General features: G+C 39.8%; 1 protein-coding gene across 3 annotated transcripts in view; it reads left to right on the top strand.

Annotated features, from left to right (window-relative positions):
* LOC121591858 (LIM domain-binding protein 1) overlaps window positions 1–12284 on the top strand; it is a 36480-nt gene extending 24196 nt beyond the window's left edge. Inside the window, exons 6-9 of one of the 3 annotated variants that reach the window (XM_041912902.1) lie at window positions 4019–4231; window positions 6800–6923; window positions 9419–9549; window positions 9717–12284. In XM_041912902.1, coding sequence (XP_041768836.1) covers window positions 4019–4231; window positions 6800–6923; window positions 9419–9549; window positions 9717–10013 — 765 coding nt within the window. In that variant the 3' untranslated portion in view covers window positions 10014–12284. Of the gene's footprint in view, window positions 1–4018; window positions 4232–6799; window positions 6936–9418; window positions 9553–9716 lie in introns of all 3 variants that reach the window. The other 2 variants (XM_041912901.1, XM_041912900.1) reach the window with 2 other exon arrangements.
* The last annotated feature ends 7275 nt before the right edge of the window (window positions 12285–19559 follow it).

The following is a 19559-nucleotide window of genomic DNA, read 5'->3' as shown; positions in this document are numbered from 1 at the left end:
CACAAGTTCTTCGGATCACTAAAATTACCACACTTTCCCATGTTGTATTCCAGGACTGCCAATGGTTTTAATTTCGTGATCGTTGAAGCATTTGTGAAAGTGCCTCCGACATGTTAGTTACTCTGTACCATGATAGGTGCATGTTTTGTGGATAATAACCTTACATTTCGGGTGTCTCTTAATTTCAGAACAACAATTCCGTTACTATCCTCCTTCGAAATAATTCCCCCTTTCTTAAGTTTGCAATCCATGACATTTTTTGGGAAGTGTTTTTTTTAATATCTGAGAGTTCCAATTATGTTATATGGGCCTGCCAGTTTAGGTATGATTTAGCTAATTCGTAACTGACATAAAAGTTGTCGATGTATAAAGTTCTCCCATGATCAAAGAGTTTGTTGGCAAGGTGTAAACACACGTTATGCGCAAGCCCAGCTTCTCTTATGCCTTCAGCTGATTTTCCAGAATAAATTTTTATTGCCCATGTGTAACCTTCGTTAGAGCAAAGTTTGAATAATTTGACGCCATATTTGTGCGCTTTGTTAGGAATGTACTGTTTGAAGATAAGTCTTCCATGCCAAGGAACTAACGCTTCGTCTATAACAATACTATCACGTATACTTTTTGATATTTTTCCTGCAGTTTATTGAATAATGGCAATATCTTTCCTTTTATAAGTCGATACGATCATTGCCAGTTATGGTCGTATTATAAACAAAATGGATATTACTCAACAACAACTCAAATCTATTTTGTGACATTATGTTGCAGGGGAGCTGGAAATCATAAAATTGGTTTGTTGTCCAATACTTTGCCATAGGTTTCACATTTACTAATCCCATCCACAATAGTAAACCAAGAAACTTTTTTATTTCTTCAAAATTTGTTTCTCTCCATTTATGCATGCGAGCATCTGGCGAGATCTTCAATACATCAATTTTTGTGGCACATATCGGTTTGTTTCAATAACAAGTATGTTGATTACTTCCCTCCTAAATAAAAAAAAAGTATGTTGATTACATCGTCGTCAATGAACAATGAAAAAACATCATATGGATCGATATCCTCAGGTAACTGCACATTGTAGCAAGTCGTATGATCAAACGTAATTGAAATTTGTCGGCCACTAAGTTCACTCCACCGATAATCTTCACTTTCTGTTTCTTCTAATGTGTTAAGATTTCTCTCTTCTTCCAACACTAGTTCGCGCAAATTCTCCTCAACATTAGCAGCATCGCATTGATCACTATCGCATTCGGAATAGGACGATTGAATAACGTTATGCGCTTTTCTTGTTGGCAGTATGAATTCTTCCTCGTCACTGCTTTTCAAATCACTAGTGAATGATTTTTCCATGATAATTGAAGTTTGACCGATTTTTGATTTGCAAATAAAAAGCAAAAACTAGTGGACTCTAGCAATGCCAAATCGATAATGATCATAGAACAAATTCCGGTACGGCAAAAAAAAATCAATGTATGAACCGAATAATGCAATCACGCGCCCACATTCTTTTCACGGATTGTATAAATTCCTTACATAAGCGCAACTGAGAAAGTGTATCAATATTGTGGGTGGGCTATATCCTCTTCTTGAAGCTGAACGGAGCGTACCGTCTTTTGTAATAGTGTATAGTATTAGTGTGTATCGTACACGGGATTTTGCGAACGCTTTTGTTGTCACCCGCAAGTGGACGACGTGGCCCCTGGGAAGCATCGCTGTTACCAACATCTGGATGACGTGGCAGTCAACGTGTTAAGATGAACATTTTGATGGTCCCGTCTGTGAAACCCGATAACAGAAAAGAGGGAAATAGATAAAGGTCTGTCTAACCCTAAATGACAGCATGCCTCTGATTATGACAGTAACGTCATAGGGGGCTGAAACCTGTCACATAACGGAAGAAGAAGATGGCCCCGTCATATTCCATACATTTTGTGTCTCTTAAAGATGAATGTCTCCCTAAGGTAAATGTTTTTCAAGCTGCATATGCGATTTGGTAGCCGAAATTCTCAAAGATGAATGTTTGGATGACCGTTATGAAAAAAAAATGTTCAAGGGATGCCATGTTTTTACCGTGGTTTCTAGGATACTCATAGCAACACCTTAATTAGTTTTCCTCAAAATGAATATCTCTCTAAGCTGACGGTCCCTTGAAGATTCACCTCAGAGAGATTTCACTGTAGTTAGCAATATCCGACTTCCAGCTTACTAATTCGTCATCATTCCTAAAACTCGGTTAAACGCGTGAGCCGTCACTATCATTATTAGTCGAGATTTTCGGTTAAATATTTTTAAGCGAGGTCATAGTCGAGATCTCAGTTAAACGAATCTCGTTTTTTACACGGTTCTTTTTTATTGAAGTCGCTTACTTGTGGCTATGAAAATGTAATGCTCGTCATATCGAATTGTTTTGCGAGCATTATTCTCATCAGCTCACTCAAATGCAGCTTATGCTCTAGGTTGCGTTCTCCTCTTTTTCTATTTGTTGCTAGGGTAAACTTCTTTTTCTATTTCTTGGATTGGGCGCACTTTAATTGAAATGATTATAGTAACCATGTTCAGAAAACCATAATCATCTCTTTAATGAAATATAAAAGTTAGTTAGATAAGAAATACTAAAAAAAAATAAATGAAAACACTTAAAATACGTTTCCTATGCACTAACACCAAAATAAAATTTCCTTAAAAACGCGTTTTAATTTCTTTTAATTTTTTTTACTACTGAGGCGAGATGTTCAATTATTTTGCATGCATTTTTAAGACTTGCATCTAACCGGATTTCACACATTCAGCTAAATTACAGGGTTTTGCGTTAGAACTCAAGACCGCGGGATATTTTAATGAATCAACGTGAGACATTTGTAGGACTGTGGAACGATACGTGAAAATGTAGACGATACTGGGATTTGTGGATTTGTATCGCAAGACTGCGGCACACTTTTTCGGGTAGGGGAAAGCGGGGCAAAATGGGCACCCTCTAGTTAAGCATTATTTGACTACAAAGATACTTTCCAATGCTCAAAATGTATTCATTAGAGTGTTCTATGAACACAATTTAAGTTTCATAATCCTTATATAACAAATAACCAAGAAAAATGCAAAATAAGGTTTAGTAGCATATTGATATAATTTTTGCCACTTCGAAAATAAGCTTAAACCAGTGTCACAGGGATGCGTTGAAGTTTTATATGATATGTTTTTAAGGATATGATATTTCTATTCAATTTGTCTGAAGAAAGCAAGGCGATTGAATGCGTATTTTTACTAAAATAACAAAAAATACAAAAATGCTTCACGTGAGGCAAAATGGGCAGTTACGCTTGGAGCAAAATGGGCAGATGCTTTTGACATACGGCGCTTGGTGAGGCTATGGTGTTGTATTTGTCGCCTCAATAATGATAACAGGCATAGCTTCAAAAGATTCGATTTTGTAGATTTAAACTGTGTAAAAACTGTTGATAACATAGTTTTGGAAGAAATTTAAGGGCTTTTTTCTGACCAGCAAAACAAAAGATAGAACGAAAATACATTTCACGAAACGTGCGCAAAAGCATAGACCATTGCCTAAGCGCAGTTGTTGTGGCCCATATTGCCCCAGTGTTTTTACGTTTCACAGTTTGTTTACATGTGCATATTTTGCCCCGGGGCTATGCTTATTTTACCCCGCGTGTCAAAATAGCTTCTCGTAAAACATCAACTTATATTTTACACTGTTTTCATGATTTTAAGTTGTTATAGAATGATTTTAAGTTGTTCATTCTATTTGGCAATTTTAATTCATAGATAAAGGGTGGAAGCATACAATAATGGAAGAAAAATTGAGTTTTGTGGCATATTCAAAGGAATAGTCAATAAACTGCTTAACATGCCCATTTTGCCAAGCCTTCCCCTACATTATTGTACACCAGGGACATGCAGCTTGGAATTTTAAATTTTAATTAGTGATGTACCCTCTTAAAATATGACTATTCATCAAATGCACTAATAAGATTTCATTTTACAATGATTTATTTCCTAGGTACTCACTGAAGGAAGACTTATTCTGGAATTTACGTTTGATGATTTGATGCGGATAAAATCTTGGCACATGGCAGTTCGAACCCATCGAGAATTGATACCCCGATCAGTAATTGCTCTCCACAGTCCTCAACCAGATCCTGCAATGCTTGAACAGATGTCGAAGAACATTACTAGACAAGGAATCACCAATTCAACATTAAATTATCTGCGCGTGAGTGGTGATGTTTACATTAACTCCTATATGCCACTTGATTCAATTCGGATCCTGCCTACCACCTTTACTTTAGGAATACTCATATGTTTTTTAGTTGCATTTTTGCTATAAGGATGTTGTCAGGTTGGAGTAAAACCTAATAATTGGTGGAATTTATATTCATTACTAACATAAGTGAATTAAGTGCCGATAAGCGCACTTTACATTCATTACTAAATTTATGAATACAATTCAAGAAGTGGTAAACACAAATTATATTGCTGATTACCATGCGTTTAGACATACTCCTAAATTGCATCGAGCACTGCAGCATGAAGCCAAAATTGAAGGAATGCGACGCTATTCGATGCAGTCGAATACAATTATAATCTGTTTCACGGTGAATATTTTCACGTAGTGTGAAAAAATGGCATTCCATCGAATGTCATCGCACCGTACAGGCTGTGCAAGCACACAAGTAAAGGTCGCTTGAGACTTTGCGTGAAAGTGAACGTGAAATTTTGGTTTTTTGGCTACATTTCATTGAATTTTTATCAGAATATAGATTCTTCTTCTTCTTTTTGGCACAACAACCGCTGCCGGTCAAGGCCTGCCTGTACCCACTAGTGAAGTGGGCTTGGCTTTCAGTGACTTATTGTTACCATAGCAGGGTAGTCAGTCCTACGTAGGGGGGGCACAGTCTTGACGTTGACGACTGTACCACCAGACCGACTCACAGAATATAGACTATCGTACACTAAAAGAATCTGGGGCGATCCCGTGGTGCAGTCGTCAACTCGAACGACTCAATAACATGCCCGTCATGGGTTCAAGCCCAGAATGGACCGTCCCCCCGTAGCAAGGATTGACTATCTGTGGCTACGTGGTAATGAAATAAGTCTCGAAAGCCTGTATAGGCCGACTCGTCCGCGTAGGACGTTACGCCAAATAGAAGAAGAAGAAGACACCAAAAGAAAGGATATTCAATTCCTCAACTCTTGAGACTATTAATACATGCTAAAAAAATAATTAAATGCATTTCCTCATAATTCCCTGATTACCATAGTTTTTTCATCGTGAACAAAGCGGGGAATTACAAGGTACATTTAATTAATAATTCAATATGTTTTGTAGTCTAGATCAGGGGTCTCCAAACTTTTCAGTTCGCGGGCCGCATTGCTTCACTATCAACCTTGTTGAGGGCCATTTTGACGCTACCTTTAGAATGAGTGGAAGTTCAAATCTCGTTTTGATAAGAAAATACTAATAAAATACAGCAAATTTCTGCAGCTTTCTTTTATTGAATCTTAATTTTCATCTTTCGGAAGTAAAAAAAATCAGTTAGAAAAAAAAGCTATTTAATTTAACCTTAACCCAGTCCTCACGGGCCGCATTAAAGACTCTTGAAAGTTTGGAGACCCCTGGTCTACATAGTTGGGGAATTGAATTTCCTTTCTGTTGGTGTATGATAAGCTATATTCTGATAAAAATTAATTGAAATATAGCAGAAAAACTCAAAATTCACATTCAATTTCACTAGGGCTCAAAGTGTTTGAACTAATTCCGCCATGTTGGTTATGACTATATCTTCATGCTTCATAGCACGAAATTGTAAGGAACCTGCCAGACACCGAAAAAAAGAGTAACGAAAAAAAAAAGATGAAATGTAACGCATTTTAACGCTCTTTTTTTTCGATCGACCGATTGCGGTCCACGCGTTGGCGAGCGAAAACCTAACGAAATTGCTGTAAGCATGCTTCTGCATTGCCAAATATCAATTCACACAAATTAAATCTAAGTACAGTGGAGCGCCGATTATCCGGTCTCTTCGGGACTCGACCACGCACGGATAGTCGAAAAACACGGATAATGAGTCAAAGTATTTATTTTATCACAAATTCCTGATTTGTTTTTAAAATTTATCTTATGTTTTGGTAAAAACTAGCCAGTTTTTATAAACTTCATGTTTTTCCGATGATAATATTCGAAATGTGCCATGAATTATAGCGTTTTGGTTTAGAAAATTTGCTCTGATAATCGTTTTTTTCAAAAATGCTCTTCAGCACGCAATGTCATCTTTGTATTGAACTGTCATTTTTCAACAGCACGGATAAACGGACAACCGGATAAAAGGTACCCGGATAAACGACGCTCCACTGTATTCCTGTTATTCTCTTCAAAATTGAGGAAAACAAAACCCACTTTTTGTTTGTTTACAATAACAAGCGTTATTTTTTATTTGTCGTTTCGGTGGTTTTTAGGTGTGTCTTGCAGCGGTCTAATAGTATGCCAAAATGCACAGTTAAAGAAAATAATTGGTTTACTTGTAAAAATAGTTTAATTCGTAAAAATATGTAGAAAATTGAGACTCATGAAATAATAATTGTGATAATCGATTGTGCAACATCAACATTCTTATGTGACATATGTAATTTAAACTTTAGTGTTCATGTTTATGCTTTTGACTTATCAGAAGCAAATTATTTTTAACTTATTTTATTCTGTACAATTTACGTTTTTCTTTTTCACCCTATTTCATTGATGCTATGAACAACAAATTTGGTGATAACCACTACGATTCATCAGTTGTGTGTGATACTGGAACCAATGCAGGAGTTGATGTCTAGACATAAAGCATATGCACTAAGCCCGCGGGATTGCCTGAAAACGACATTGTTCCAAAAATGGCAACGGATGGTCGCACCGCCGGGTAAGAAAGGAGGTACTTCTTTGTCCATAGTCTGTGTCCATTATAATGCCAATAATAATAGAAAAGTTCATTATAATGTGACAAGAACGTTCTACTTTTATATGTAGGCAACCTATCTTATAAGTACAGTCTGAACTCATTAGTTGAACTTCGATTCCCTGCCAACTATTGAATATGTGCTTTTTAGTTGGCACGTTTTTCCATACAAAACAAAATCTGAAATTTTTCTCGGCATGCCATGAGAATTTTGTGAAATTTTCAAAAACCGGTTTTTCCATACAAACGCATGCTTTTTAATTGAACTGTTAGTCAACTATCGAGCGATCAACTAAAAAGCATGCCAACTAAAAAGCGTTCAACTATTGAATTCTGACTGTATAAAATAAATAAATAAACCAATAATATAAAACAAATAGCTCATTTCTGTGAAATCTCTCTAAGGCTAGAAATAGACGAATCAAAATTTTCTCGATACCGTGAAAATCGCGTATGGCTGGTACTGTCATTTTTTGTGTGTAAACTTTGACAGACAGGCGAGATAATCGTGGTTCGTGTACGGGGTCTTCCTAGGTGTGTTGACGATTGAATGTGCCAAGATGAAATAAAAAAAGCAACACACGTATCTCGAAACGAGTTTTGAAACTAATGCTCCAGACAAAGTAAAACTATCGGTTCGCGCTACTGCGAAAATCTCAACAATATATATCTGGATATCTGTGGATATCTCTGCGAAACAGCAGGCGCGATTGAAGACGCGGTAGATTTGATAGTCCTGCTGTTCTACAACTGTTATAAACAAGGCGCGAATTTCGCAGTGTCGCGAAGATATCGGTTCGTGTACTTCGACCTTAAGGCAAATCTTTAAGGGACCTTCAGTTTAGAGAGATATGCATGTTACTGTATGGCCACACGAGGTGAAATATACAGTGAAATAAGCTATCTGACAGGTCAAATATCTGACAGCTAATGCTTAAGGGTTGAGGGAGATATATCATCCGCTTTCGATAATCAATCAAAAACAGTATCTACTGAAGCGGAACGAAACTGTATGTAGACCAGATGGTTTCATAGCATGTTTTTATTACTAAATTTGTACGTCTCTTTTTTACAGCACGGGTGAAAATTTTTATTTTGAACAAGTTTTCTGGCGATTTGTCGAATACACAAACACTTATAAAAACTTGGTTCCATGCTCTAAAAGTTCTTCAAAACACATAAAATTGTATGCTAAACCAATTCCAAACAAATTTAAATTTATTTTTATTCACGCATCTAATATCTTCAATGAGGAGATCATTGTTTAATACGTGTGCTCTGCTAAGAAAAGTGATCGGTTCATATAGAATTTTTTTCATCCTTTCTGTCAAAAGAAGCATTTTTTATATACAATTAGTATTCAATTTATATGGGACGAGACCACCAGGTATACATACACTTTGATGCGTTACTCGACAGACATTTCACCTGTCAAATAGTTCATTTCGCTGTATATTTCACCCCGTGTGTTCGTACGGTTAGATAAAACAAATGAAAGTGTTGAAGCTATGAAAATATTAATGAAAGCTATGAAGCACAAGAAATCACGGAAAACTGGCATCTTTTGACCAATATTTTTGTAAAATGTCATTTAAAAAATCTACTTAGAGAATTGAAGTTGCCAAATCGCATATGCAGCCTAGAGAATATTTTTAGGGTCACATCATATTCAAAGAATAAATAATTAGCATTAGGCTCGGGGCTATGAACATGTTGTTTCAACATTTGTTCAATGGCAACATTTCTGATCTTTTCTGTTTGTTTCAAAAATTATGTACGTATATTCTCACAACACATTTTAAAATTAACTTAAAATTATTTTCTATCCCTTTTGATATGCAACAACTCCGAAAATGTTCCTGCCACAGATAAACAAAAAACAAATAGATTTGTTTCTCTTGCAACAAAAAATTTCCCACAATCTTTGTCCATACGATTAGGCAATAAATGCTCCCACAACATTTTCATAGACACGGGCTTTAGTAATACTATTCAAAATATTATTTTTACTGAGCACACTGAGTTACACTGAGGAAGATAGATTTTCATGTTATACCGATACGTAATAAAACGAGAGCGCGATCCAATCACATGGCAGGTATAGTTACCATACCATGTGGGTCGAATCTCCCATTACTGGACATACTGATTATTTTAGTATGGATTTATCAATTGGTCGCAGATATTACAAAATTAACCTGGAGCTGTAAATCTAAAATTATATAAATTTGTTTAACCCTAACACTAATGTTTTTAGAAAACTTAACCGCTGGTCTCAGCGACTTATTTTTTAATTTCAAACATTGGAAAATACATTAACTTTTTCCACTAGCGTTGCGTAGTTTATTGATGGTCTTCTATGGACCAGCCGCGCTTGTGCTCATACTGGTACACTTAATATTTGGTACGTTTTTATTAAAAAAATATTACAATTTAATATTTCTTCATGTTCAATTTAGATGCTCAACGTCCAGCAAATAAGAGACGAAAACGTAAAGGTTCTAGTTCCGGTGCTGGAGCTGGGAACACTGGGCCCCAAGTTCCAAGCAAGAAGCGATCACCAGGCCCAAATTTTTCTCTGGCGTCTCAGGTAGTGAGTTGATTTTCTGGATTTTTTCATTGTGATATGCCAGAAGATAGAATTTTATAAGTTTAATAAGGTAATATAATTCTAATGCACGTGATTATTTTTTTTTTCATTTTCTATATTTCTGCCTTACGTCATGGTGCGATCGCTTCGCATCGGATTGTGCAAAGGATGTCATGGTGGTGGGTGAACCATCTCTTATGGGAGGTGAGTTTGGGGATGAAGATGAACGATTGATCACTAGGCTTGAAAACACGCAATACGACGCTTCAAACAATCTTGAGCACGATGGTCATAATGCATTTAGTGGCGGCAGCGGAGGTGGAGGCGGCCACAATGATGGAGGTCCAATGAGCGGAGGACCTACTTCATGGCAAGTGGATCGAGGAGGCGGCGGAGGTACAGTAAACAACGCCGGTTCAGGTGGTCCGGAGGGCGGCAAAAAGAGTCCTTCCGTTTCTCAGTGACAAATGTAAAATCCAATGCACTCAACTCTACTAATTTTCGTGGCGTACAGCGTGCGATTGATTTTGCATGTGCATTGGTTCATCACTGCAGCAATTCTCAAACTTTGCAAGAATAAGTAAATAAGTAGGAATGTGAATATCTGCTGCTTCTCAATAGAGTTCAGGAAGTCAACAAAAAATTCTATATTTCCTCAACGGGAGTAAATCTAGCAAAGGGAACAAGAGCATGAGCTAATGGCTTACTAACTGGAGGTACACAATTACTGACGAATGAAATTTTGATGTCAACTATGATTTTTTTTTCAACAAGTATGTTATAAGTCGCTGTCAGCTTCGCAGTTTTTTTGTTATTCCTCATTAATTATCTACATTAATTTAAAGCAACATATTTTGGATTATATCACTCAACACGTTTTCTTCTGGACATGCAGCTATGGTGCAATAGAATTCTTTGCTCTCTTTCTAAGAGCGAAAAAAAATTAGGCTTCAAATTGTTCAGGAAAATTTTAGAGAATGTGAAAGCTTCTGCCGTGTTACCAAACTTTTACTTTAATATATTCTTTTTTCGCAGTACAGCTTGGCTAATTTAGCAAATTATCACTGAATTAATGATGTGTGATGCAAAGAAAGGAAAATAAATCAGGAATTGCCGTCTTAATTGTTTTATAATAGCCTTTTATTAATTACGATACATAAAGAACACAGACGAACTCAGATAGGTTATTGTTCATTACTGTGAAAAACATTTGAGTGTGTTCAACAGAGAAAAAAGATAGCTAGCGCATATGTGCAGCTATCTACACTATACCGAAATGTTTTACTTCTAGTGCAAGTAAATCTCTCTAGCACAAGAAACAATGGTGGGTCACTACCCTACTCTTAGAGAGATAAATTAAAAAAAGTATATACATAATGTGAATAAAAAACTGCTGAATTGTGTAACTTCAACTAAAAATAATTTAATTGATAATGCATAGAATAGATAACGTTCTTACAAAAAAAGGATGTTTCAATAGATATATCTTATTTGTGCATTCTGTCTCACTCTACCTGCATCCTTTTTGAGCTTCTAATATGTGCATAACTGTCGATTTGTCTTCTTTAATTTTAGTTTTTTTTTTAATACAGTATCATAGTTGTGCAAAATCAGAACCATATTAATTTGTGCTCATGTACGCATACCGCCAGGATACGAATAACTAGCAAATAATTAAATTTGTGTCTACTGTAACCATTTGTTATTCATATAAAAACTTATATTTTTGTAATCAATTTGGTACGCCTCATTTTCCTTGAATTGGATGATTTATAGAAATTGGCTATACAATTTTAGACAATTTGGTTAACTTAAAAACACGTAGGTTGTAGGTCGTATGCACGTTTGACGCACTATACACAATTGATGCAGTGGAAAAATATTAGACCCAGACAATTGAAACTATTTGTATAAATATAAATCTGCTTAGGGGTGAAGTGCACGCTCGGAAATTTGCACTTGATTGAAAGCAGATTATGGAATGTCGTATTGATGTGTTATTTTGCATAATTGTTTGGAGCGTTTTATTAGTTGATTATTATATTTCATACATACGCACGTTTTACATTGAATGCCAATATTATAAAAAATAGAGAGGGATTTATCATTGTACCATATTTCACCACTTTTGATCGAAGCTGTGTTTCATCTCATCAATTTAGTTGTCAAGCGTGCGAATTAAAAAGTTGCGGACTATCGAGTGTGCACTTAGTTTCAAAACCTTTGTCACACACAAATGAACTACTTTAACGCATCTCACATGAAGTTGTCTTATTGAGTAGATTGTAAATAGTTTTTAAATGCATTAAATGAAAAAAAAATGGAATTAAAGATATCTGATCCGTGAATGGCTGGAAAACTGTCGCTAATTTATTTCCATACTCTATCATAGCTGGAGACATCACTCTAATGGCATGTATAATAAGCAAAAGGGAGGTGTATATACGTGAAGAAATATCCCATGAGGTAACGAGCTAGATCCAAACAATTCATCTTTTTTTATATTGCCATGGTATTTTACGAAGAATTAGATTTCATACTGAAACATGCAAAGATCAATTTCAAATTGGAAATTTTCTTGTAAAGTTGATTGAATAACCTTGTCCATTATGAAATCATCTAAGGGAAATCTATTCTTATTCTGAGTAATCAAAGGATCTAATGATCGAAAATCAATCGTTGAAAATAGATGGTGCGAATAAATAAAAAAAAATGTGTTAAGTAACATAACTCAAGATGCTTTGGGAACTATTAATGAATTTTACGATTGAGAACTCAAGGTATGCTACAATACAAGTATGCTAAATTGTGTACTAAATATACCAAGCATACTTCTACTACATGCAGATTACAATGAAGGTTTTGGTTTCAGCTTATATTTATTTCTGAACAAGTTGAAAGATTAAATTTACACCTGTTTCCAGCTACGTTCGAATCGCAAACCGCCTGCTTCGAATCGCATGTCACTACGATCGAATGCGTGCAACCATGGTTGAATCGCGTTCCACTACGGTTAAATTGTGTGTGTTAGAATAGTAACCATCGAATTGGAGTAGCCTTTGGTTATGTGTTAATAAATGTTCATTCTGTGTTATACCTCCAAACCTTACAGACGTAATATTCAATAGGTTATGGGCTACGAATCTTTTTTTTTTTTTTGAAGAAATACTCAAGATACGGTTCTATTAATAAAAAAAAATGTCGAAAGCATTTTTTGTGAAGCATGACGAATCCGAGACAAGCATGAGCATCATTTTCTCTGCCTTTGCGGGAAATACTTCGAGGATCGGAAAACTACAGCTCTTGGTCTTTCACCACCAAGATGGTCCTGATTAAGGAGAAGACCTGGTGCGCAGTGAAGGAGTTAGCTGAAGGTGAACCGGCAGTGAGCGAAGAAATATCCCAGCAAGAATTGGCTACAATATGTCTCAGCATTGATTCAAGCATATTCGGACTGGTGCGGGATGCTAAAAATGCGAAAGAGGTGTGGGACAATCTTCGGAACACGTACGAGCATAGTGGATCAACCAGATTGGTCTACTGCGACGGCTCACAGGTATTCGTTTGGTTAGAGCTGATCGAGATGAAGACATCTTTTGTCAGACGACTCAGCAGTATGTGAATGAGTTGTTCACGACGAGTCATCAGTTGGCAGAAGTTGGATTTAAGGTCGATGACGCTTGGTTGGCCAATTTTCTCATGAAAAGCTTGCCAAAGCAATATGATCCTATGATCCTTGGCTTGGAGTCATCTGGAATCAAGCTGACGGCGGATATAGTGAAAGCGAAAATCTGGCAAGATGTGAAAATTTCAAGCGAAAAGCAGGCTGTGGAAGAATTCCTGATCAACTCGAAATCGACGATGAAGAAACGATAGATCTAAATCTAGTATACAGTGCTACCGATGCAAGAAAATGGGCCACTATGCATCTCAGTGTTCGAGTAAATCATCTGACAAGAAGAAAGCAGAGAAGCAAAGCAGCAGTGGTCATGCTGCATTTTTCGCAGCTTTTAATGCATGTCAGTCGCCTGCAGCAGCGGAGGAAGAATGGTTTTTTTTATCCTGGCGCGACGTCTCATTTGTGCCGAAATAGCAACTTGTTGATGCAGAGAATGTTTTGTTAAGCATCAACGTAGCCAACAAAACTGCTGTTCCAGTGGTTGCTAAAGGTTTGGTGAACGTATCGGTAGATGTTGGAAGATCAACGTGTGAAATTTCGATGAACGATGTCCTGTTTGTACTGGAATTGGCAGTGAATCTTTTATCCGTTAGTAAGATGTGTAAGAAGGGTTACACAGTGACGTTCCGAAAACAGACGTGTAAGGTGGTCAGTCCAACTAACGAAGTGGTTGCGATCGGTCAAGAATCTGGCGGTTTGTATAGATTGAAAAGAGCAACTGGATCATCGGTGAACATGGTCAGCCGGATGGATGACAGCTTTCAACTTTGGCATCGTAGGCTGTGTCACATGTCTGTTGGATGCATGAAACGGCTTGGTAACATGGCAAGCGGTGTTGAATTCAACATGACGGATGGAATACAGTGTGTACCATGTATACAAGAAGCATTTCAACATTTTAAGAGCTTTGCCGAGAATCAGACGGGTGAGAAAATTTAGCGTCTCAGATCCCACAATGGGAAGGAATATATGAATCGTGAAATGAAGCAATTCCTTTGTCGGTCCGATATTCATCACGAGACATCCGCTCCATACACTCCGGAGCATAATGGATTAGCGAAACGTATGAATAGGACAATTGTAGAAAAGGCGAGGAGTATGCTGTGTGATGCCAATCTGCCGAAGCGTTTTTGGGCTGAAGCAGTTGCGACGGCATCGTATGTGATCAACCGATCGTCAACTATCGGCCTGCAAATGACACCCGAAGAAGCCTTTACTGGAAAAAGACCGAATTTGGCGCATCTTCGTTTATTTGGAGCAAAGGTGATGTGTCATATTCCGAAAGAGAAGAGACAGAAATGGGATGCCAAATCCGAGTATGGCATTTTCATGGGATACAGCAGCAGTTCCAAGGCGTATCGAGTTTACAACTCGAAGACGAAGAAAATCATCGTCAGTCGGGATGTCATATTCCTGGACGAGTGTGCAACGAATTAAGCTCCTGAGGTGGGAGAATCATCGTCTGGAGTAGATATTGGAGAATTGTATGTACAGCCTGTCATACAGCATCAAGAAGAAGAACGTTTGGAGAAAATTGAAGATCGAAATGATATTGACGACGATGACGGCGATTCAGAGTACGATGATGCCAATGGCGATGAAGCAGCAGCTATTCAACATCATCAACCGATCGAGCAGCTTGCCGCGCTCCCTCCACAATGAGAGGACCCACATAAGTTGGAAAGGCGCAGTGAGAGGGAGCGCATTACCCCAGGCAAGTCCCGGGATTTCGTAATGAATTGCAGTGCCGCGGTTAAAAGTTCTTCACAGTTTTCAGATGCGATGCGAGATTTTGGTGAATCCTGTACCGTAGTTCCAGTGATTGCTGATGAACCTAGTACGTATCGAGAAGCTGTTTTCAGTGAAGATAGTAACCGTTGGAAAGATGCTATGAAATCCGAATTTGATGCCTTGCAAGAAAATCGAACATGGGACCTGACGAGTCTGCCTGCTGGTCGTAAAGCCTTACGATCGAAGTGGGTATATACGGTGAAAACCAATGCAGATGGCTCGGTGGAGAGATTCAAAGCCAGATTAGTTATAAAGGGCTTCTCTCAAGTCAAAGGTGTCGATTACAACGAGACATATGCACCTGTTGTTCGATTGGCTACCGTGCGATATATAATGTCCTTGGCTGTCAAAATGGGCCTGAAGATACTGCAGATGGACGCAGTGACAGCGTTCCTCCAAGGAGATCTGGAGGAAGAGGAAATATACATGGAACAGCCAGAAGGGCTCGTGAGTAAAGAAGCACCACACAAGGTCTGTAACCTGAACAAAGCGCTATATGGACTAAAGCAAGCTAATAGAGTATGGAACTTGAAGCTAGATGCTGAGCTGAAACGCATTGGGTTGAAGCAGTTCATTTACGATACTTGCGTGTACTATAAGATTAATGATAGAAGCGTTCTTATAGTAGCAGTTTACGTAGATGATTTGATGATCTTCTCGAACAATGATAGCTGGGAGGAGAATTTAAAGAAACAGCTGACGAAGCGTTTTAAAATGAAGGACTTGGGTCTCGCTTACAAAGTTCTTAGAATACGTGTGACCAGAGCGGATGGCGTAGTAATGTTGGACCAAGAACAGTACATAAATGCACTTTTGAATTGTTATGGTGTAGCAGATTGCAACACTGTGCGTACGCCAGCGGATCCAGGACAGAAACTGTCCAAGCAGATGAGTCCACAGACAGAAGAAGAGCGCAAGCAGATGGAAAATGTACCATACCGGGAACTAATAGGTGGCTTGCAGTACTTGGCCCAAGGAACTAGACCAGATATAAGTTTTGCTGTAAATGCTGTGAGTCACTACTGCAATGATCCTGGAAAAGCCCACTGGATTGCAGCGAAACGAATTCTTCGTTATTTAAAAGGGACGAAAACCATAAAGCTTATGTACAACAGTACAAGCGATGGAAATTTCGAAGGTTTTTGTGATGCAGATTGGGGCAATGACACAGATAACCGTCATTCTATCACTGGTTATGTGATGAAGCAGTCTGGAGGTCCAGTTGCCTGGAATTGCCGTAAACAATCAACAGTAGCACTTTCAACGACGGAAGCCGAATACATGGCAGTTTCAGCAGTTACTCAGGAACCCCCTGTGCAAAGCGACGGAAGAAATCATGCCCTTTCGCGCATTTTCTCAGGCCTTCTTTTTCCCTCCTACGGCAAATTTGTCGAGCAGCGTTTCGAGCTACCCGTCCCTGACTCTGCCTCATACCCCTCGCCTGAGGGGGCTGTCGAAGGTTTAGTTGTGTTGGTGCGTCAGACGGCCAATCGCTGTCAGCCGTCGTCCGTGCTTTTTCGCTCCATAGTGCTATCTCTTTCTCGCGTGTGGTCAATGCTGATGAGCTGCTGTGGCGCTTAAAAAAACCGTTAACAAACATTGCGGCGATGAAGTTGCATTTTCTCAAATCAAACCAAAAAAGCGCAATGAGTTCAAACGCTGCAATGTAAAAATGACTACGGAATTGCTAGCTCACGCTGGAGGGTTCGCTGTGCAACGCACAGAACCTTTATTCGCATTATCACGTTCAGCCCGGCGCTTGTTTTCCTCAACATACCGTTCCGCCGGCATCTAGAACGCAAGCTGATCGTGCAACCGGCATACTGGAAAGTCTGTGTTGTCTTCCGGAATGTTATGATTCATTGGTCAAAGAAAGGAAGGTGTTCATGACAGTGGCGGATTAGGGGAATCGGGGGAAAGATGAGATGAGGCTCCTGTACATGGTAACTGATGACCGGGAGGAGGGGGTACTGGCACACAGCTGTTGGGAGATTGAACAGCATACTTAAATTGACGGCGGGCGCGGGCTTCGACCATGGGACCCCTACGCTCATCGGTCACAGGCCCTACAATTATTTCCGGCATGAGGGGGGAGGGGGGGGGGCAAATGACTCTCCAGCCACCTGGCCACAACGTCCATTTTTCCGGGGTCCTTGTCACTAATACTCTGTCCACTTGTACGGTGTTGACGGTGTTTTTTATTGTGAAAGTGCATCCTTCCCCCCGCATGCAGCGTCTTGTAATTGGTGGGTGTTTGCATTTATTTATTGTGTGTGACCTTGACGATGCGGGAGAAGCTGGTTCATTTTGGGATTTAAAGTATTATCGGTGTATGGATGTTTTATTTTATTTCGTGCCGCTGCTGATGAGGCCATTTAATGCCCGTGCCAATCGAGGGTGAAGAAGCCAATTTCAAACAAGCGTACGAGAACGTCTAACACTAATCTAGTATTTTTTTATTTGAACATGTTTGATGCTTCAACGACCTTCTAAGCATCATGTAGCACGATGTATAGTGGCAATAAAATATTTTTAATGTGCCAAAATCTGTCTCGAGTTTTCGGGTCGCGACACACACACAACGCGGGGAAAGTGACCGTCCACTCTATCATGCCGCGATCCCCCTCCCCTCCCGGTGCTTTGCATGAGGATGCGCTACAAGATAAGCCAGCAATTCTTCCGATAAGGTAGCGGAAATCGATCGTGCGTGTACGCGCGTTCGGGGGAGCGTTCTCGCGTACGCGCGTGCATGCGTGCGTGCGCGTGTGTGTGTGTGCGTGCGGGAACCCCAAAACTGTTCAAACTTCTGATTCTGATGCGTGCATTGTCACCGGTTGCGTCTACACACTCCATGCATTCTCAGAAAACGCACTGTACGCTGCCCGATTACCGCTACGATCGAAGCAAACGTGCGTGTGATATGTAGCACATTTCTTTCCAATTCAGCTAGCGGCCGCAGTGGAAACAACATTTTGAATTGAGTCCATATAAAAGAGAATTCTGGATTTGTTTATTACGGTGCGCGTATGGTGCTGCACCTGTCCGTCCAGAATCTGGTGGCTTGTTGGCTTAGAGTCGGTATCATGACGCCGATTGACCGGCATTGCCTTGGAATGGGTTCGGATCGGTAGGTTCATGTCCTTTGTTCAAGTGCATTCCGTGCATTTGTCGCGCCACAGCGGTAGACCCGGCAGCACCAAAGTCAAAACAAAAACCTTCTCCGAGTGTGGACTGCTATGCTAAGTTCTTCTTCTTATTATTATTATAATTATTATTATTATTGGCGTAATGGCCTACGTGATCATGCCGGCCTTTTCAGGACTTGAATACCGCGTAGCCTGATAGTCACCCCTTGCTACGGCGGACGGTTCATACGCGGTTAGAACCCACGACGGGCATGCAGATGTGAGGAATGACGGCGGTGCCGCGGGACCGCTCCTATCCAGCGGGTAACTTGCATAATGCCACACTGTCTCCTGCTCGATGCATACGCTGCATGCAGGGGGAAGGATGCACTTTCACAATAAAAAAACACCGTCAACACCGTACAAGTGGACAGAGTATTAGTGACAAGGACCCCGGAAAAATGGTCGTTGTGGCCAAGTGGCTGGAGAGTCATTTGCCCCCCCCCCCTCCCCCCTCATGCCGGAAATAATTGTAGGGCCTGTGACCGATGAGCGTAGGGGTCCCATGGTCGAAGCCCGCGCCCGCCGTCAATTTAAGTATGCTGTTCAATCTCCCAACAGCTGTGTGCCAGTACCCCCTCCTCCCGGTCATCAGTTACCATGTACAGGAGCCTCATCTCATCTTTCCCCCGATTCCCCTAATCCGCCACTGTCATGAACACCTTCCTTTCTTTGACCAATGAATCATAACATTCCGGAAGACAACACAGACTTTCCAGTATGCCGGTTGCACGATCAGCTTGCGTTCTAGATGCCGGCGGAACGGTATGTTGAGGAAAACAAGCGCCGGGCTGAACGTGATAATGCGAATAAAGGTTCTGTGCGTTGCACAGCGAACCCTCCAGTGTGAGCTAGCAATTCCGTAGTCATTTTTACATTGCAGCGTTTGAACTCATTGCGCTTTTTTGGTTTGATTTGAGAAAATGCAACTTCATCGCCGCAATGTTTTTAACGGTTTTTTTAAGCGCCACAGCAGCTCATCAGCATGGACCACACGCGAGAAAGAGATAGCGCTATGGAGCGAAAAAGCACGGACGACGGCTGACAGCGATTGGCCGTCTGACGCACCAACACAACTAAACCTTCGACAGTCCCCTCAGGCGAGGGGTATGAGGCAGAGTCAGGGACGGGTAGCTCGAAACGCTGCTCGACAAATTTGCCGTAGGAGGGAAAAAGAAGGCCTGAGAAAATGCGCGAAAGGGCATGATTTCTTCCGTCGCTTTGCACAGGGGGTTTCTTTCAAAAGTCCTGGTCGTTCTTTTTGGTAAGAATCTCGTTCGTTCTTGCACTTTACCGAACTGTTCGAACGGTGCGATTCTCGTTCATTTTACACATGCCGAATATAATGGACTACC

The sequence above is a fragment of the Anopheles merus genome, chromosome 2L (genome assembly GCF_017562075.2).
Source record: "Anopheles merus strain MAF chromosome 2L, AmerM5.1, whole genome shotgun sequence".
In the NCBI taxonomy this organism is placed as follows: Eukaryota; Metazoa; Arthropoda; class Insecta; order Diptera; family Culicidae; genus Anopheles; species Anopheles merus.
This window is presented reverse-complemented; position numbering and strand designations above follow the sequence as displayed.